Source organism: Neoarius graeffei, chromosome 4, assembly GCF_027579695.1.
Source record: "Neoarius graeffei isolate fNeoGra1 chromosome 4, fNeoGra1.pri, whole genome shotgun sequence".
Classification (NCBI taxonomy): domain Eukaryota; kingdom Metazoa; phylum Chordata; class Actinopteri; order Siluriformes; family Ariidae; genus Neoarius; species Neoarius graeffei.
The window spans coordinates 90,537,766-90,559,592 of record NC_083572.1 but is presented as its reverse complement, the minus strand read 5'-3'; the positions used below and the strand labels follow the sequence as shown (position 1 = coordinate 90,559,592).

The 21,827-nt window shown below is 43.3% G+C and overlaps 1 protein-coding gene across 4 annotated transcripts in view; it reads left to right on the top strand.

Annotated features, from left to right (window-relative positions):
* The window catches only part of pik3r3b (phosphoinositide-3-kinase, regulatory subunit 3b (gamma)), a 578,548-nt gene that overhangs the window by 194,470 nt on the left and 362,251 nt on the right, over nt 1-21,827 (top strand). For all 4 annotated transcript variants that reach the window (XM_060919991.1, XM_060919992.1, XM_060919993.1 and 1 more), the window contains 2 exons: nt 4,314-4,406; nt 6,210-6,287. In XM_060919991.1, coding sequence (XP_060775974.1) covers nt 4,314-4,406; nt 6,210-6,287 — 171 coding nt within the window. The remainder of the gene's footprint in view (nt 1-4,313; nt 4,407-6,209; nt 6,288-21,827) is intronic.

Below are 21,827 nucleotides of genomic sequence, written 5' to 3'. Positions count from 1 at the left end.
GAGATAATGAGATGAGAGAGACATACCCATGGCAGGATTAAAACAATGACCAGAACTAACCAACAATGACCACAAAGAAAATAAAAAAAATTGTCAGATATTTCCCACTCCTGTATGGCTTCGGTGAGCAGATCAGCAAGGTTACTTGCAGTGTGGCTCGTTTCAACTGCTCTGGTCTGTAGAACGCTTGAGACTAGCCTCCATTCCTTGTCAATGTGATGACACGTAATAGTCAGATATGACACGGTATTTCTTGAGGTCCAGCAGTCGCAGGTCAATGCCACCCTCTCGGCAGACTTCAGCGAATGTGCAAGTGTGTCTTTTGTTTTCGCATACATTTTTGGGATAACAGTTTGACTCAAATGTTTGCGACTGGGCAGGACATAGCGTGGTTCCAGTCTCTTCACCAGTAGTTTCAATCCAGCATTTTCTACGACACTGTAGGGGCGTAGGTCTTTACTAATAAATATTCTGACACCCTCGGTTATGCTCAAGGCACGCTGAGAATTTGAAGGAAATTTAACACCAAATGCCTTCTCCAGTGCAGTTTGATTCGCCGCAGATTTAGCTGAAACTGTGTCGGCGTGGTGCCTGGATAAGTGGTTGCGGAGATTGGTTGTATTGCCACTATATTTTACCTCTATGTGGCACAGTTTGCACACTGCTTTTGTTCTGTCAACTTCGTCTTTGTCCTCATAATGTTTGAATCCAAAGTAATGCCATACATCAGCTTTCAGGCCAGGCGGTGATTTTAGCTGTGCAGCTTCAGCCATCTCGCGTTCTTAAGTTTCGGTTTCGTTTGCCAGCACCCGCTTTTTATAGCGGTCCTTGCACGGTCGAGAAAATAGTGCCTATAGCCACCTGGAAGAGATCGATCCACACATTTTTGAATCGATCTCGTATTTTTTGAACGGGAATCGATATCGGATCGTGGATCGATCTTTTGAACCCAGCCCTAGTTAACATGGGACGGCCTTGGGCTGAGGTGCCCTTGAGCGAGGCACCTAACCCCTAACTGGTCCCCAGGCACTGTTAGTATGGCTGCCTACTGCTCTGGGTATATGTGTGTGCTCATTGCTCATGTGTGTGTTCACTGCTTCAGATGGGTTAAATGCAGAGAGGAATTTCACAAGTGTGTGATGAATAAAGTTGTGCTTTCTTTTTTCTTTCTTATAGTGCGCAGGCTGCATGAATATACATATGATCGCCTGTGCATCACAAAGATTAACTATAAAACAATATCTACTGGGGCGGCACGGTGGTGTAGTGGTTAGCGCTGTCGCCTCACAGCAAGAAGGTTCGGGTTCGAGCCCCGTGGCCGGCGAGGGCCTTTCTGTGTGGAGTTTGCATGTTCTCCCCGTGTCCGCGTGGGTTTCCTCCGGGTGCTCCGGTTTCCCCCACAGTCCAAAGACATGCAGGTTAGGTTAACTGGTGGCTCTAAATTGACCGTAGGTGTGAATGTGAGTGTGAATGGTTGTCTGTGTCTATGTGTCAGCCCTGTGATGACCTGGCAACTTGTCCAGGGTGTACCCCGCCTTTCGCCCGTAGTCAGCTGGGATAGGCTCCAGCTTGCCTGCGACCCTGTAGAAGGATAAAGCGGCTAGAGATGATGAGATGAGACAATATCTACTTATTAAAAGCTAAAAATATACAGCAATATAAAAATGAGGTAAAACTATGATAAAAATATAATATAGAAAAAAAAGAGAAGATAAAATAAGTCTTATTAAATCTTATTCAGGCGGCACGGTGGTGTAGTGGTTAGCGCTGTCGCCTCACAGCAAGCAGGTCCTGGGTTCGAGCCCCGGGGCCGGCGAGGGCCTTTCTGTGTGGAGTTTGCATGTTCTCCCCGTGTCCGCGTGGGTTTCCTCCGGGTGCTCCGGTTTCCCCCACAGTCCAAAGACATGCAGGTTAGGTTAACTGGTGACTCTAAATTGACCGTAGGTGTGAATGTGAGTGTGAATGGTTGTCTGTGTCTATGTGTCAGCCCTGTGATGACCTGGCGACTTGTCCAGGGTGTACCCCGCCTTTCACCCGTAGTCAGCTGGGATAGGCTCCAGCTTGCCTGCGACCCTGTAGAAGGATAAAGCGGCTAGAGATAATGAGATGAGATGAAATCTTATTCATGAAAGCTAACTTAAATAAATGTGTCAACATATTCTTACAATTGTCCAAAGTTCTCCAGTTACGAATACTACTTGGTAACGAGTTCCATAGTTTTGGGGTGGCAGCACAAAAAGCCCTATCCCCCAATGTCCTCTTTCTTTGTTCGCTCTCTTGGCAACTCAAGGAGAAGCCCATTATTTGATCTCAGAGAATAGCGTGATGTACCCTGAATGATAATTAAGTCATTAATATATTCCGGCACTATCCCGTGAATAGCCTTAAATGTAATTACTAGTATCTTAAATTTAATTCTAAATTGCACTGGCAGCCAGTGACACTTGAAAAGCACAGGCGATATATGATCAAGATGGGAAACGTTGCAAATAAGGCGCGCAACTGTGTTCTGGACACGCTGTAATTTAGACAGCTTGTTTGCGACGAACCATATAATAAAAAAATTAGTAAATTAGGCTCAGACTGACAATTTGACAACTTGAGTGACTAAAAAAAATACATTCTGGAGTTTGACATAGAAATAATATCTATTCAACATGAAGATTCACGTAGCAACAGTCAATCGTTCATCAAGAGACGCATCTCTTGACTAAATCGTAGGTTTGGTGAATTGTTTCATATCAAATACGCTGGACTATGTGACCATCATAGACTGACCGTCTAACAGTAGCTGCTATCAACCTCAGCCACTCCTACCGGTAGCTAGCTATATTGCTTAATAGCAAGTTAGCTATTAACCAAGCTAACGCTAGTTATCTAAGCTATCAGGGGAAAATATTATCGCTAATGTTTTTTTTTATTAACAATTACGGTTACATGCCTGGTGATTTGTAAACCAGCCGTTGAGGTTATGATCTGTACCTTGTGGAGCAGCTTCTTTTAGTTTAGCCAGTAGCTTATTGGCTAGCTTGCATAGCTATCTTGTTAGCTTCGAGGTTAGTAGGCGTGTTCGACCTATACTATTCCAGCGGCCAGGCTTCACTAACCATGTATGGACTAGCCAGGAATCAGGCGACACCTGTAGCCTCCTTATTTGAGCTTCAAACCTGCTCTTCAGAAATCCTATGAGTGACATCACAGAGGTTTTGTCCATTATTTTTACAGTCTATGGTAGAACCAGAGCATGCTCGAGTATCCATCCATCCATTATCTCATCTCATCTCATTATCTGTAGCCGCTTTATCCTGCTCTACAGGGTCACAGGCAAGCTGGAGCCTATCCCAGCTGACTACGGGCGAAAGGCGGGGTACACCCTGGACAAGTCGCCAGATCATCACAGGGCTGACGCATAGAGACAGACAACCATTCACACTCACATTCACACCTACGGTCAATTTAGAGTCACCAGTTAGCCTAACCTGCATGTCTTTGGACTGTGGGGGAAACCGGAGCACCCGGAGGAAACCCACGCGGACACGGGGAGAACATGCAAACTCCACACAGAAAGGCCCTCACCGGCCGCTGGGCTCGAACCCAGGACCTTCTTGCTGTGAGGCGGCAGCGCTAACCACTACACCACCATGCCGCCCCACGATGGAGTATTTATCCTAAAATACTAACCTCACGCGATTCAAAAGTATTTAGAAAATAAGCAATATGCAACACGAATGCAAAATGAAACAAATGATAAAATGCTCATTAACATGGTAGCAATGCTAACATTCTCGCTGAGCACTAAGCTAACCCTAAATATGCTAATGTTTCACACAAATTTAATCTATTTTCTCATTTCCTGGTCTCACAACACCATACTTTATTAAAAAAAAAAAAAAAGGCAAGAAAAATCAGCTAATTTAAATTGTGCTACAGAATTGAGCCAAAGGCTAATATAAGTTCCTGTTTTACTGTCATGTGGTATTTTACTTCATAATGATTTTTTTTTTTTAATTATGTCCCGTCCCCAGTCAGTTTATGTGCAGACACTCATAAATCCCATGTCCATCTCCATGTCTGTGTGGACATTGCTATTCTAGCGATACTCACCAAAACGTGAGTGTGACAGCGTTGTCTCTAGGGAGGACTGCCACAGTGACTTAGAGGCAGGCAGCTAATCAGAGAATATGGGGTGTCAGTGGTGGAATATCGCATATCTCCCATCGCCTGCTTCTCTTTCTAATTCTTGTGAATAATGGACAGAGCATGGCGGATTGTCGATAGTTAATCCCCCTCTGTGTGTGTGTTTCTGATGACAGGCTGTGGGTTGGGGGATTCTCTGGAGCAGTGTACCGTGCCAGACCAGGCCCCAGCCGTGGTGCTCAGACTCACTGAGGCTCTGGAGAGACCGGGTGAGAATTTATCACTCATTAGTGTACATACACTTAAAGCTAATCCATCATACAAGACCAGACTCCATCAAAATGCTATTAATTGACTGTGTAGTCAATGCACAAGTGTGCTAGTTTCCATGTACAACCCCGATTCCAAAAAAGTTGGGACAAACAACAAATTGTAAATAAAAACGGAATGCAATGATGTGGAAGTTTCAAAATTCCATATTTTATTCAGAATAGAACATAGATGACATATCAAATGTTTAAACTGAGAAAATGTATCATTTAAAGAGAAAAATGAGGTGATTTTAAATTTCACGTCTGGGGACTGAGGAGACAAGTTGCTCAAGTTTAGGGATAGGAATGTTAACCCATTCTTGTCTAATGTAGGATTCTAGTTGCTCAACTGTCTTAGGTCTTTTTTTGTCGTATCTTCCGTTTTATGATGTGCCAAATGTTTTCTATGGGTGAAAGATCTGGACTGCAGGCTGGCCAGTTCAGTACCCGGACCCTTCTTCTACGCAGCCATGATGCTGTAATTGATGCAGTATGTGTTTTGGCATTGTCATGTTGGAAAATGCAAGGTCTTCCCTGAAAGAGTCGTCGTCTGGATGGGAGCATATGTTGCTCTAGAACCTGGATATACCTTTCAGCATTGATGGTGTCTTTCCAGATGTGTAAGCTGCCCATGCCACACGCACTAATGCAACCCCATACCATCAGAGATGCAGGCTTCTGAACTGAGCGCTGATAACAACTCGGGTCGTCCTTCTCCTCTTTAGTCCGAATGACACGGCGTCCCTGATTTCCATAAAGAACTTCAAATTTTGATTCGTCTGACCACAGAACAGTTTTCCACTTTGCCACAATCCATTTTAAATGAGCCTTGGCCCAGAGAAGACGTCTGCGCTTCTGGATCGTGTTTAGATACGGCTTCTTCTTTGAACTATAGAGTTTTAGCTGGCAACGGCGGATGGCACGGTGAATTGTGTTCACAGATAATGTTCTCTGGAAATATTCCTGAGCCCATTTTGTGATTTCCAATACAGAAGCATGCCTGTATGTGATGCAGTGCCGTCTAAGGGCCCGAAGATCACGAGCACCCAGTATGGTTTTCCGGCCTTGACCCTTACGCACAGAGATTCTTCCAGATTCTCTGAATCTTTTGATGATATTATGCACTGTAGATGATACTGTATGTTCAAACTCTTTGCAATTTTACACTGTCGAACTCCTTTCTGATATTGCTCCACTATTTGTCGGCGCAGAATTAGGGGGATTGGTGATCCTCTTCCCATCTTTACTTCTGAGAGCCGCTGCCACTCCAAGATGCTCTTTTTATACCCAGTCATGTTAATGACCTATTGCCAATTGACCTAATTTGGTCCTCCAACTGTTCCTTTTTTGTACCTTTAACTTTTCCAGCCTCTTATTGCCCCTGTCCCAACTTTTTTGAGATGTGTTGCTGTACTGAAATTTCAAATGAGCCAATATTTGGCATGAAATTTCAAAATGTCTCACTTTCGACATTTGATATGTTGTCTATGTTCTATTGTGAATACAATATCAGTTTTTGAGATCTGTAAATTATTGCATTCCATTTTTATTTACAATTTGTACTTTGTCCCAACTTTTTTGCCATCAGGGTTGTATTTCAACGTATTGCCTTTGCTACTGGCCCACATTTGAACCTATTGAAAGAAAAGTCACAAAGTTTCGGTCTGAAATCAGGCCCCTGCTATACTGTACCGTAGATGTTGTTTATCTCGATCCTTTAGGTCTGCTTTCACAACATGGTTGTCCTTTGTATTTGATCAGGTTGGGAAAATGAGCCTATCTACAGAACGCTGTTAGCTTCCAGTGCACCACTCGACCTACAGCAGGCTCTGGATGCAGGTGAGTTAGCATAATGTTAAATGTTGAAATGCAGAAGAATGTGTGTGGGGTGGGGGTGGACACATTTGTCCTGCATATGCTGTGTCTAAGGTTGCTTAGTGTTGGAAAATAAACTGGTACCCATTCTCAAGATATAAAGAGATCCATGCTTGCTATAAGTCATGGCCTAATGGTTAGAGAAGCAGCTTTGGGACCAAAAGGTCTCTGGTTTGATTCTGTGGACCAACAGGAATGAGTGAAGTGCCCTTGAGCAAGGCCCAGGCTGCTCAGGGTATGATGTATGTTGTTCTGGATAACATCTACTAAATGCCTGTAATGTAATATAAAGAGCTCTGTATGTACACACACCACAGCTTTGTGCCATATCAATAGCAGGAGTGGGAAATATGCCAAAAATATCATATCTTGATACGTAACGATGTGTTCATAATACACAACTTAGCATAATGTTTAGTTTTTCTTAGGTTGGAGTTCTAGCACATAATGGAAATGAGCTTTTGGGTCACTGTGACTTCATAGCGTAACCAAATCATTCATCTCTATTATCCATTCATCTTCAGAAAGTGCTTCATGGTCAGAGTCATGGTGGAGCCACAGATTAACCCTGGAACACTTGGTGCAAAGCTGGAATGCACTCTGGTTGGGTCTTAAGTCCATTAAAGGGAATCATATACACTTACAATTGCATGCTCATTCATATCTAAGCGCAGTCTAGAGTCGGCAGTCCAGCAATCAAGTTTTTGGTAGGTGGGAGAAAATCCGAGACGCTGGTAAAATTCCAGTTCCAGTGCTACATATTGTAACTACAGTGCAGCAGTGTTGTAGTCAAGTCACTAAACCTCGAGTCAAAGTCCAGTCTTGAGTCCCCAGTGTTCAAGTCCAAGTCATGAAAGAAAATGTCGAGTCGAGTCCACGATTGATCCGAGTCGAGCCCAACACTCCAACCACACCATTTGACGGTGGCTGTTTTAGTACCATTAACATGAGTTTGTTCCTGAACATGACGTATGAACAGGTGAATGTGCTTCTCTTTATCAGGGAGTGTGAAGACGGTAAACAATCCAGAACGACAGGCAAAATCGTGAAACCGTGAAACTGGCAATAGGTCAAGCGAGGCACAAACAAGCTATCGGAGACTCGGCAGAATCAAAGACGAGACATAGGAAATCAGGGATCAAGAAACCAAACAAGGAAATAAGGCTTGGTAATGTGTCAGCAACACAGCTCAATACTTCGCAAAGTAAGTGTGTTTTCACAGTTTTTATATCGGTGCACTGATTGTGCCTTAATCCTGTGCACGTGCGAGTCATTTACGGCGTCCGCGCAAGAGTCCACTTGGCACACGCACTGTCCATAGTGCACCCGAGAGTCTATCTGATGCACGTGCCAAGGCGCGCAGGTGTGACACTCTTGCATGAAATGAGTAAAAAAATGAATGTCAATATAAATATTTTATGGCAAATTATTATGGCATGTTACAAAAAAAAGAAAAAAATCCGAGTCCTTGTCTCAAATTTACGAGTCCGAATGCAGTTAGTGCACGAGTCCGAGTCATTAGTGCTCAAGTCCAAGTCGAGTCACGAGTCCTTAAAATTAGGGCACGAGTCGGACTCGAGTACTGCAAGCCTGCAGTGCAGTATATTCCAATATGCACGGAGTTGCCAGTGCAGGAGGTATCTAACTTATTTAGTATATAGTATCGTGTGCCCTTTTGCTTTCAGAACAGCATGAATTTTTCTGAACATGGGTTCTACAAGCTCATTGCAATCCAGTGGAAAATGGAATGATGTGCCAAATGGAAAAGAGTTGCTTCAAATAGACACCTACACAGTAAAAACAGTGTGCAGGCCATCTCCGAGATCCTCAGTATGATTAAAATCAAGAGAGCATGCAGGCCAACAAATCAATGAAAACTCGCCTTGTTTCTGGAATCATTCAGTGAACCTAAAGTAAACTTGGCAGGAAGTGTGTAGTAAGGCAAAGCCTTAATGTAGAGGAGGGTGATTGATAAACTGGACTCAATTCTTGCCAACATCTCTCATCCACGTTACAGTTCACTCACTGAGCTCTAAATAAAATCTGGAGCGCTCATACGGTAGCTTATTCCCCGCTGCAGAGACGTGTGAAGCCATCTGGCCGCCACATTACCACTCCCATCGCGTGTGTTTGGCTTATGTGTTAAACCATGGTATCTGATCAAATTTGCCCCAAGAAAAGTATCTCCTGACTCCCCCCCCATTACTTCCTCTTATTTTCTCAACTTTACCCACATTCCTTACATATCTTTATAGCGCTCCCCTGCACTGTTATTGTTCCCTCACCACCACCACCACCTTTTCCAGTTCAGTCTCTCATCTCATCTCTCATCTCATTATCTCTAGCCGCTTTATCCTTCTACAGGGTCGCAGGCAAGCTGGAGCCTATCCCAGCTGACTACGGGTGAAAGGCGGGGTACACCCTGGACAAGTCGCCAGGTCATCACAGGGCTGACACATAGACACAGACAACCATTCACACTCACATTCACACCTACGGTCAATTTAGAGCCACCAGTTAGCCTAACCTGCATGTCTTTGGACTGTGGGGGAAACCGGAGCACCCAGAGGAAACCCATGCGGACACGGGGAGAACATGCAAACTCCGCACAGAAAGGCCCTCGCCGGCCACAGGGCTCGAACCCGGACCTTCTTGCTGTGAGGCGACAGCGCTAACCACTACACCACCGTGCCGCCCTTTTACGGAGATTATTTCAGTTTTTCTCTTTATACAGTGTACCTTTCTCTTTCATATATTTTTTTTCTTCCTTATATATACACTCACTGGTTGAAATGTCCGTCCATAACCTTTGACCTGACGATTTGTACAGTTCACTGCTGCACACGTAGGCGTTTTTCTTCTCATTTTTCTCACCAACTACATCAATAACTTGTCCAATTTTGTGTAGCTTCCAGTAGTCTAAGTGACCGTTCCACTCCGCGATGAGAGTGGTAAGATGGCAGCCAGCTGGCTTCACCCTGACGAGCCTATGAGCTCTTCAGATTTTATATAGAGCTCAGTGAGTTCACTGCAACAGTGTGGGAACGCATTTAGCCAAATGTTTATTAGTCCAGAGTCCAAATACTAAGTTTTAAACTCTTATAGTACATAAGAACAGCCAATGTAAACATGTGATGTCATTGTTATTACACACTTGCAGTTTCTAATAATGTATGTAGGTCATTTGTCACACGTGCGTACAGTGTATTGTATAGAAGTGCAACATTTAATATTCATTATTTATCCGACGTTGCTGTTGAATTCTATATTCTCTCTGATACCACTTTTCGACCAACAGGGAACGGGTTCTTGAACTGGTTCCGGTGCCAGGTAGCAAACTGACCCACGTTTTCACCAGTTTTGAGTGGAACCGTTATAATCAAGGATGTATCATGAATGGAGGGCGTTGCACAATTCACAACGGGAGTAAACCGTAGTAGCAAGATGGCGGTGCGCCTTGATCACCTGAGAACTTTTGTTCTGTTTTTGCAGATATTTGTTTTTGGTCCATTTTTATCCTCCTGGCATCACGGGCGCAGATAGAGGGGGGGACGGGGGGATTCGTCCCACCCAGATTTAAATTCACCTTGTTCGGTCCCCCCCACTTATAGGGAGGAAAAAACATCTATGCTGTCTTTCTTTGCATAAGGCAAACCTCACAGAAAAATCAAAAGACTAATTACCATTCGGTTTATTGAGGTGCACAGCAGTACATACATAGTTGCAACAACTCACATAAAACAAAACAAAGACTGATATTTGGTTGGTTGAGCTGCGCAGACTGCACAGGTTGCGAGCTCGAGCTTGGTTGCTATGGTTACCCACAACAAGTTTGACAGGCATATCGGGGACAGCTCCTAGTTCAGGACCCCAACACGGCATGATGAAGGGTGCCAAACCGAAAAGGCAGAAAACGATTGCATCGTTTTTTCAAAAAACAACGACTGTAAGTAAACTGTGCCTTACTTTATCATATCACCTTGCAATCTTGGTTTTCTTAAAGAATCAGTGTGCTGAAAGTCAGTTAATGTTTAAATAAAACAGTTTTTGCATACGGCATATGGCATGCTTGGGGAGTGATTGGAATCAGTATCAGAATCAATAAGCTTTATTTCTTTCAATGATGGGTAATTAAGTTTGACAGTCCAAGTCTGAATACATAGGATACACAGACCTAGATGCTATAGATAAATACAAAGGGTAGACAAAACAGTCAGCAGTCATCCAGAACACACACTCATACACACACACACACACACATATTCAACCCACATGACATCCTGTCGTGTCAGTGGTAAATAGCACATGAGAGCACCAGACATCACAGGTGTGCTCTATTCCTACTCTTTATTTATTAGCAGGCCTAAGCTAACGGTTGCAGGGATGAAGGAGTGATGGTTTTTTTGTCTTAGCTGAGTAATGTCGCCGCCCTGAGGGCATCAGAGTATATTCCTCGCACAACACATGTTGGGGGTGGGGTTGGGGTTGGGGTTGGTTTGCTGGCAGCTTTGTCCCCCCCAGTTCAAAAAACGTATCTGCGCCCCTGCCTGGCATATAATGCAGGGCGATATAGCTATCGCTCTGTCCATCTGTAAACATTTTAGTTTCCGGAGCATAACTCAAAAACAATTAGGAATTTTTTTTCCCCCCACAAAACCTGACAGTTATGTTAAGTGACTAGAGGAGTTGCACCTTTTGACATTTTGGAATTTCTGTGATTTTGATTTGTTCTGTATTTCCATGGCAACCAATCCAACGTAGGAAAATTTGGAGTGGGCTTTCATGTAGGGGCCTGGGGATATGGCATCTTCCGATGACTCCTGTTTGCTGAAGCTGTATCCTTTTCCATTGCGTTCTCCATTTCTGCGCTCTGCTTCCTCTCCAAACTAATGACACGCCCATTGATGTCATCATGGCTCGTAATGGAAAACCCAGCTATATTTCTGTTCCAGCTGGGAACCAACTTCTCAGGTTTCAAGCCAATTTCTTTTTGGTCAAGATGCTCTGAATGGTTCAAAATTTGGTGCACGAATCAGAACAGAACCCGTTTCCTGTTGGCCAAAAAGCTGTACCATTGGTTACAAGACGTTTCATGGCTCATCAATTATTATCTCATCCAGCCGGCAGGCGATGAGTTTATGCTATCATGTCGTCTGTTGTTTGTCCATCATCGCCCACGCTTCATGAAAATCGCTTCTTCTCTCTCAATTTTTCACTGATTTTTATTCTTTTTGGCAGAAAGGTAGGCCTGCCTAGGGCGCATATGGCTTCTACCCAAATTTGCATAATTGTAATTAATAATGAAGATATGGAGTAATTAAGCCCTAATGAGCAGTTTCCACACAAATCGCTTCTTCTCCCTCAATTCTTCACTGCTTTTGATTCTTTCTGACATGAAGGATGGAGTACCTAGGGTGCATATACACTATCGTTCAAAAGTTTGGGGTCACCCAGACAATTTTGTGTTTTCCATGAAAAGTCACACTTTTATTTACCACCATAAGTTGTAAAATGAATAGAAAATATAGTCGAGACATTTTTCTGGCCATTTTGAGCATTTAATCGACCCCACAAATGTGATGCTCCAGAAACTCAATCTGCTCAAAGGAAGGTCAGTTTTATAGCTTCTCTAAAGAGCTCAACTGTTTTCAGCTGTGCTAACATGATTGTACAAGGGTTTTCTAATCATCCATTAGCCTTCTGAGGCAATGAGCAAACACATTGTACCATTAGAACACTGGAGTGAGAGTTGCTGGAAATGGGCCTCTATACACCTATGGAGATATTGCACCAAAAACCAGACATTTGCAGCTAGAATAGTCATTTACCACATTAGCAATGTATAGAGTGGATTTCTGATTAGTTTAAAGTGATCTTCATTGAAAAGAACAGTGCTTTTCTTTCAAAAATAAGGACATTTCAAAGTGACCCCAAACTTTTGAACGGTAGTGTATATAGCTTCTATATATAGCTTGTATGTAGTGTATAGAGCTTGCAACATTTATTGCGCAAGGTGGCCCACTTTAGATCGTTCCTTCTGGACTAGATGGGGCCGGAGTGAGCGACGCCATCATTGACGGTCTCGTTATTTCTGTAGTAACAACTTGCACAGGGACTTGTATGGTGGACATGTGGTATTGATATGGTAGCGTTTTCATCATTGTGGAACCCCAATCTCATATTATCTTGTCTTAATACATGCCTTGTGGTCCAACTGTCCATCCATCCATCTTGCATAAAGCAATGCTATGGAGGGATTAAGCTTACGATCAGTGAAGTTTCTGAAAGACCTTAATGTCTGCATATTTCAGGAGAACATTCCCTACATTATCCCCCAAAACACTGACACAACTAGTGGGTCATGATGCCTGGACACCAGAGTGGACTCCAGTGACCAGATTACTTTTTTCCCCACTCCTCAGCGGTTCAGTTTTGAAGCCCACGCGGAGAGGCATGTTTTCTTGTCCTACATTCGCACCTGATGTGGTCTTTAGCAGTTGTAAGGTTGATAAAGATGATGTCGAATGTGGGTGAAATTTCTTGCTCATCTTCTGTCTGGTTTCCTTCAACCTTCTTATCCGCCAGCTGTTTTCTTCGCACCATTCCCATTAAACTGTTGTTGCCATCGCGCATAGAAATCCTACACCATTCGGAAGACATTTGAAGGATCACACTTATGAACCATTTCAACACTCAATTGAATGCTCAGTGATGTTGGAAATGCTGTTCTGCCTGATTTAGACCACACACACCATAGTCGCACATATCTAGTAAACTGGAAAGTGTGTATGCATTCGTGAGGCTTCAGTGTCGGTCTGACCAAAATAATTTCCTTTTGTTGGATGTTGTGAATGCTATGATTCATTAAACACCCACAGCAAATTGATGTGTTGAAGGTCAGCGAGAACACTCAGAGGCCTAAATATAACATTCGGCTAATTTGCTTATTCTTATCTTTTATGATGTTACGTATGAAAAGGACAATATTATTATAATACAGTGATTAATGAGCAATATACTTTACAGCTGGCTTCATATTCAGGACCCTCGAACTTGTCTAAACACGATGTACGGTAAGTAAACATCATTGAGTGTAAATATTTAGCAAAAGCAGCTATTTTTCCCACACCGTGAACTAAATTACGATTGATGATAAACTATGTGGTGGTTGTTGTTGTGAACTTGTTCTGGGCCGTGCTCTGAAAGTTTGAGCTGAAATTCTTGCTGGCACCACAAGGGAGTGCTCTGACTTTTTTTTCGGCTGTGCCACCTCAACAAAGTGGCACTGGAGAAAAAGTTGAAGCTAAACTTGTTCCTATTAGTATATGCTTTGTCCTTTTATGTATGTATACAGATACAGTGCAAACTTTCACTTTAACGATAACAGTCCATAGGAGTACGCTGATTATGCATGTAAAAAATAAAACGTTTATAAAAGAGTAGATTATTTCAGATGATCTCTATCTATCTATGCCAAGCATGTGTTATAGGGATTTATAGTTGTAATATGCGATTATTATTATTATAAAGGATGTTGACATACACAGACAGTATGTGCAATTATGCATAAATACGAATAAGCAGAGAGTAACTAATGTGTATGAGGTCTAACATTAGTGTCTGTCAAGGTACAGGCAGTTCATGCATGTTAGATGTGTTTGTTTATTCTTTTTTAAGTATCGTTTCAGATTATTTTAGATCTTTTTTTTTTTTAAATGGTGTGCTGTAAATACAGTTGTGGTTGTTGGAGTTTGTAGTTTCGATTGAAAGTGCTCAGAGATGAAAAGCTGTCTTTCAGTGCCACTGGGCAATCGTGGGTTGTGCTTTTCATGGATGTTCAGCTCATTTTATTTATCCATCCTATTTATCCTTCATCTGTTTATCTATACGTGAGGATTCGCCACCCGTTAAATCAATTAGTTTTGGTGAAACCAGTTGCCATCAGATATCTCACAAGTCACATTGTCTGGACTTATGTGTGATTAAGTGTCATGTGAGCTCAATATAAATATACCTGCTCCTGACAGGCACCAGAGTTTGCTAGAGAACATATCTAAACAAACATCAGGAAGACCTAGGAGCTGTCAAAGCAATTCTGAGACATTCTGGAAAAGGATCAGTCAGGGTTTGGTTCGAAAATGTATCTTAAACTTGGAGCATGAAGCACCATTAAATCCAGTATTAAATAATGGAAAGAATATGGCACTAGTGGGACTCTGCCTAGAGGAAGCCGTCCAGCAAAAGTCAGTGACCGGGTAAGGAGGGCATTAGTCAGAGAAGCAACGAAGGGCAACTCTGAATGAGCTGGAGAGCCACGGATTGACTGGGAGAATCTGTTTACAGGACGACCACAGAGCAGACATGGTAGAGTATAGGGGCGAAAAAAAGCCATTTTTGAAAAATGACAGATGAAGTCCAGTTTGCAGATTGCCAACTGACATGCTAAAGAGTGAAACATATGGAAAAAAAAATTCTCTGGCCTGGTGAGACCAAAATTGAACTTTTTAAGCTTTTCCACAAAAGGCTATATTTGGTAGAAACGTAACACTGTTTGTCACCCTGAGAACATGCTTCCCACACTGAAGCATGGTGGTGGTAGTATCACGTTGTGGAGATGCTTTACATCAGCTGGGATTATAAAACTGGTCAGACAGGATGCCAAATACACATGAATCCCGGAAGAAAACTTGTTCCAGTTTGCAGGAGACTTGAGACTCTTCCAACAAGACGACAACCTGAGACATTCCGCCAAAGCTACGTTCACATGGTTCAAAATCAAGATGTGTTCGAATGGCCCAGTCAAAGCCAAAGCCTCAATCTGAGTGAGAATTTGTGGCAGGAATTGAAAATTGCTGTTCAGCAACGAAGGGTGGAATGGTGGTTAGCACTGTCGCCTCACAGCAAGAAGGTCCGGGTTCGAGCCCAGTTGCTGACGAGGGCCTTTCTGTGTGGAGTTTGCATGTTCTCCCCGTGTCCGTGTGGGTTTCCTCCGGGTGCTCCGGTTTCCCCCACAGTCCAAAGACATGCAGGTTAGGTTAACTGGTGACTCTAAATTGACCGTAGGTGTGAATGTGAGTATGAATGGTGGTTTGTCTCTACAGTATGTGTTAGCCCTGTGATGACCTGGCGACTTGTCCAGGGTGTACCCCGTCTCTTGCCCATAGTCAGCTGGGATATGCTCGAGCTTGCCTGCGACCCTGCACGGGATGGATGAGCGGTTATGGATAATGGATGGATGGATGTTCAGCAATGGTTTCTATCCAATCTGACAGAGCTTGGGCAGTTTTTCCAGGAAGAATGGGCAGATAGGCTAAACTGATAGCGACATACAGCATCTTAGGAGACTTAGAGCTGTAATTGCAGCCAAAAATGGTACAACTAAATACAGATCCACAGGGATGTATACTTAGTCTGCAAGCAACACATCTGCTTCTGTGTTTAATTAACCTTTGTGTCACAATGAAAAGTTATATATTACACCTTTGCAATGTTCGACATAGAGTGAAAATGAAATCCCAGATAAGTCCATTTCAGTTCCAGGTTGTAGCATTACAAAATGTGGAGTAGCTTAAGAGGAGTGAATACTTATGCAAGGCACTGCAAGTAAACTTCTCTGTCTGAAGTGCACGAATGCACGCAACCAACAATTAGCCATGTTTGTAATTTCAGAGACTATCTTTGGGAACTTGAAGCCTTCTGTGTCTCCTATCCGCTTCCTGTTTTTCCAATGTACATGGAGCAGGTTTTCCATAAAGCAACAGGCGAGTGAACAGGGTGGAACTACTTATGCCACTGCCCTCATTGTGGTATCTTGGCACTTGAGAGACGTGGGTGCTGTTTAAGCCGATGGCCAAGAAGTGGCGTAGTCGAGCGGCCTGAGAAATCCAGAGAAAGCATTACCTCACCCAGACCAGAACAGCGCATGACACTCACCGCCCATTCGCAAAATGTTGGGGTGTCGTCATGGACGTGGAGAGCCGATTTTAGCCTGGGTGTACGCCTTTTGGAAATGCATCATAGATGGAGAGAAAGATGGGGGGAGAGGGAGCGAGAGAGAGTGAGAGAGAGACTTGGAAGGATGAAGATGAATAACAGAGGAAGAGGGAAATGATCTAAAAAGGAGCATGCAGTACACATGTGGCCATGTAGAGAATTCAGAAATATACAGCATGTGTGTGTATATATGAATATGATGAACACACACACACACACACACACACACACACACACACACACACACACACACACACACACAGAGATCAGCAGTAGCCAGAAAAAGCCATTCCGGCTTCAGTCTCCCTGGTTACAGTCACTCTCTCTCACACACACACACACACACACACACACACACACACACACACACACAGCAAAACCCTTGTCCACTTGAAAACATGGCTCGGTCATCTTCGCTCCATTTCTCTGCATTTGTCTCCACATTCGGACATCTCCATCTCCTATTTCTCTTTCCAAGACTTGGACGGAGGGAAGCTGAGCTCAGCAAAATGCAGATTTAAAAACATTGCTCTCATCTTCCTCCATTTCTGTCTTCCCATTGGCTGGAAATGATGTCATCCTGTCCCATATACCATAGTCGATAACCTATTAGATGCCGACGTTTTACAGTCAGCTGTTCCGGGAGGAGTGTTCTGCTGCCTAAGCTCTTCCACACACCTTTTGTTTTACTGGAGGTGTTTCGCAAGTGTCTTGATTAACACACAGTCAGTTAAGTATTTAAGAGATTTCTGCAAGAAGATTGAAAAACTCCAATAAAAAGAAGGAAAAAAAAAACCCTCAGGAAGACGACATTTCCATTATATGAATAATTTTAAAGTGCTGATGACACGTTTTTGACATCTTTGGCGATGTTTTATAACATAAAAAGTAATTCCCGATGATCCATATATTAATTCACGAAGGCGCCTATTTTACAAGTTATGATAAAAAACACGGCAAATTTGACAGGGCTGCAGCACCCAGGAGACGAAAGAGGAGGAGGAGCTATATGACGTCAGCGAAAGAACCTTCCTCCTAACTTACCAGTTTGTTGTTGATGCGACAGGTGTTCAGTTTATCATTATTAGTATTTTTATTAGACATTATTATACATTATTATATATATAGTTATTATGCCTTCGCGTTGTGTTGCTGGCTTTTGCTCCAAAACCCACAAGGATGGGGTAAGTTTATTCAAGTTTCCCAGAGATCCCGAGCTGCATGCGAAGTGGGTGAAGCAAGTCAGGCGCACTTGTGACAAGTGGAAGCCCTCACCAACATCCGTCCTGTGCTCTGAACACTTCGATTTGGATTGTTTTGACACCCTTCCCAGCTTAAAAGAATCTCTTGGGTGTGCAGTTCAGCACAAACGTGTGTTGCTGCCATCAGCAGTGCCTACACAGTGTTGCCAGATTGGGAGGTTTCCCGCCCAGTTGGGCTGTTTCAAGTGCATTTTTTGGTGGGTTTTGAACATATTTTGGGCTGGAAAACGTCAGCAGTATGTGTTGCCAGATACTGCTGAAGTTTTCCAGCCCAAAATATGTTCAAAACCCACCAAAATGCACTTGAAACCGCACAACTGGGTGGGAAACCTCCCAATCTGGCAACACTGCCAGTATTCCGGAGGGGGTCTACTCGTAGCTATGCCGGATCCAAAGACAGTCTTCCTGTCAGAACATGTGTTGTGAAATGACATAAGATAAAGGTACATAGAGCTATAGATTCTACATGATAATCATAAATGTAATCATAAAGTCGGCGTGACATCAGTCATGTATTTGCTTGTGAAAGCTTGCGGCTTTCATGTAACTGCCGCCTAGCAACGAGAGGCAAAGGGTAAAGAGGGTAGGCTATCATAGATTCTATTCGGAAGAGATCAACACAATTCTAGACTCCCAGAAGAGGAAGAGCTAGCACTAGAGAGTTCACCGGCGTTTTCATGTGCCATTTCCATTGAGTAGAACCAGAGTAGAACAGCCAGTGAACCGCAGCGTGTTCTTCCGCTGACGTCACAACATGGCCGCGAGCCACGGACCCAGTTTTCTTGCGCTGTGCAATTAAAAGTTGGATATTCGCGTAACAACAGCTTCTTTTCACGTAATTATAACAGAAATCTAACATGTTTGCCATGTTGTATAGTTTATTTAAGAAATTGCATAGAGTCATGTTCGTGTCATCAGCACTTTAATATTTTTCTTCGAGAGAGTTGTGTTGGTCAGAACCGTCTTCCTAGTGCATTTCTGGAATTTTTGAACTTGAAATGAAATAAAATCTGCTGATGTACAAAGTGTAGGTTCTCCTAGTGCATGACAGATCATCTTAAACCTAGCTGTGACCTTAATCAAGCTCAATCGATTGTGCTTAATTCAGTCATGTGTGAAATCTGCTCTGGAGTGAGTCATTAAAATATTATTACACCATATGAGTATGAGAGCAAAGTGCTTGCGGTGCAGTGGGACGCGGTGAAGAGTGAGCCCATGTTCAGACAGGCAGTTCAAATCAGATTTCTTTCATATGGGATCTCCGCAGGGGAAAAAAAATCTGCTTTTATATATATATATTACCAGGCAGGGCGGCACGGTGGTGTAGTGGTTAGCGCTGTCGCCTCACAGCAAGAAGGTCCGGGTTCGAGCCCCGTGGCCGGCGAGGGCCTTTCTGTGCGGAGTTTGCATGTTCTCCCCGTGTCCGCGTGGGTTTCCTCCGGGTGCTCCGGTTTCCCCCACAGTCCAAAGACATGCAGGTTAGGTTAACTGGTGACTCTAAATTGACCGTAGGTGTGAATGTGAGTGTGAATGGTTGTGTGTCTATGTGTCAGCCCTGTGATGACCTGGCGACTTGTCCAGGGTGTACCCCGCCTTTCGCCCGTAGTCAGCTGGGATAGGCTCCAGCTCGCCTGCGACCCTGTAGAACAGGATAAAGCGGCTACAGATAATGAGATGAGATGAGATATTACCAGGCAAAAGTTTGGACACACCTACTCATTCATAGGTTTTTCTGTATTTTGACTATTTTCTACAATGTAGAACTTTACTGAGGACATCAAAACTGGAAAAAGTGCTAAAAAACAAACTCTTTCATATTTTAGATTCTTCCAAGTCAAGTCAATTTATTTGTATAGCACTTTTACCAATACACATTATCGCAAAGCAGCTTTACAGAAAAATATAAACATATTTAAACACATGAATTTAGCCCTAATGAGCAAGGATGTGACGACGGTGGCAAGGAAAAACTCCCTCAGACGACACAAGGAAGAAACCTCGAGAGGAACCAGACTCAAAGGGGAACCCATCCTCATCTGGGTGATAACAGATAATGTGATTTATAAATAGCTCGCTTCTATAACTGTGTCCCATACAAAGTATGACTGCGAAACCAGGAAATTCATTATAGTTTTAACATGAAGTCTGTTTTGTTGAAGTTCATTGATGGAGACTTGAGTGCAAAACTGTTCACGACAACCGCAGTCTTAATCTTATCACAGCAATTATAGTCTGAAGCCATCATAGCAAAACTGTGTATTAATTGTCCAAAGCCACCTTGATGACGCTTTGGACACTATTGGCATTGTCTTAACCAGCTTCATGAGGTAGTCACCTGGAATGCTTTTCAGTTAAAAGATGTGCCTTGTCAAAAGATAATTAGTACAATTTCTTGCCTTCTTAATGCGTTTGATATCAAATAGTAAATAATAACGGGCGGCACGGTGGTGTAGTGGTTAGCGCTGTCGCCTCACAGCAAGAAGGTCCGGGTTTGAGCCCCGTGGCCGGCAAGGGCCTTTCTGTGCAGAGTTTGCATGCTCTCCCCGTGTCCGCGTGGGTTTCCTCCGGGTGCTCCGGTTTCCCCCACAGTCCAAAGACATGCAGGTTAGGTTAACTGGTGACTCTAAATTGACCGTAGGTGTGAATGTGAGTGTGAATGGTTGTCTGTGTCTATGTGTCAGCCCTGTGATGACCTGGCGACTTGTCCAGGGTGTACCCCGCCTTTCGCCCGTAGTCAGCTGGGATAGGCTCCAGCTCGCCTGCGACCCTGTAGAACAGGATAAAGCTGCTAGAGGTAATGAGATGAGATGAGTAAATAGCCCTATTCGACAACTGTAGTAATCCATATTATGTCAAGAACTGAACAACTAAGTAAAGAGAAAACGACATCCATCATTACTTTAAGTCACAAGGTGTCTCATACATACACACACACACACCACAAAATCAAGTCGTCCATGAGCCAATAGCTAACGACGCGCCTCGTCGGCTATAAGCCATGTATGATAAGATTGAGTGGAATAACTGTTTTATTCTATCCACATTCACTGGATTTTGAGAAATGGAGCATTTTTATTTTTTGCAAATTCGATAAATAAAAACTTCGTACAAAACATCCGACCAAATCATTTCTGCTTAGAATGTAAACAAACCGGCAAAATGACAGTAGCAATTTGTGAAAAATATGATGATAATTCTTGAAAAATAAGATACATTCTTACTATCAAATACTTTTATTCTTTTTTTTTTGCACTTTTTTCCCCTTCTTCTTTAGGGTCTTTTGACGGTTGGCAAACCAACTTAAAGGTGCATTACTGCCACTGACTGGGCTGGAATGTGGAATGTGGCGATTTTTTGGGGGGGGTGGGGGGGCTATATTCTTTGAGCTATTTCTGTTTCTTTTAAATACTTGAGAACAATTTTGGGGGTTTTGTTTTTGAGTAGAGTTATTATGCCCTCCGTTGGTTCAGCAACAAGCTCCATCATTTATTTTTACTCTACTCACAGTATATGAGCTGATAGCCTAGTATTAGAGTAGCCAATCAGAGTGCACAATCACTCATATCCAGTGAATGTGGATAGAAATATCTCATCTCATTATCTGTAGCTGCTTTATCCTGTTCTACAGGGTCGCAGGCAAGCTGGAGCCTATCCCAGCTGACTATGGGCGAAAGGCGGGGTACACCCTGGACAAGTCGCCAGGTCATCACAGGGCTGACACATAGACACAGACAACCATTCACACTCACATTCACACCTACGGTCAATTTAGAGTCACCAGTTAACCTAACCTGCATGTCTTTGGACTGTGGGGGAAACCGGAGCACCCGGAGGAAACCCACGGGGAGAACATGCAAACTCCACACAGAAAGGCCCTCGCCGGCCACGGGGCTCGAACCCGGACCTTCTTGCTGTGAGGCGACAGCGCTAACCACTACACCACCGTGCCGCCTGGATAGAAATATACATAATATTTTGTTTGTGTGTATAAAGTATCTTAATATAAATATATTATTCACAATGAGATGAGAAATCATGCCAGAAAGGTTCACAGGGCATCTGGTTGAAACTGGGATCTAATGGGATGCAACAAAAAAGTGGGAGGTTTTTTAATTTCGTGCAGGCATGTGGTCAAATATGAAGCATGCAGGGAAGCAAAGACCAGTGGTGCTACATGATGCGTTCACAGCTTTCATTTGTTCATCCTTAGTAACTGCCTGGTCAGGTTTGTGGTGGTTTAAATTAGCCT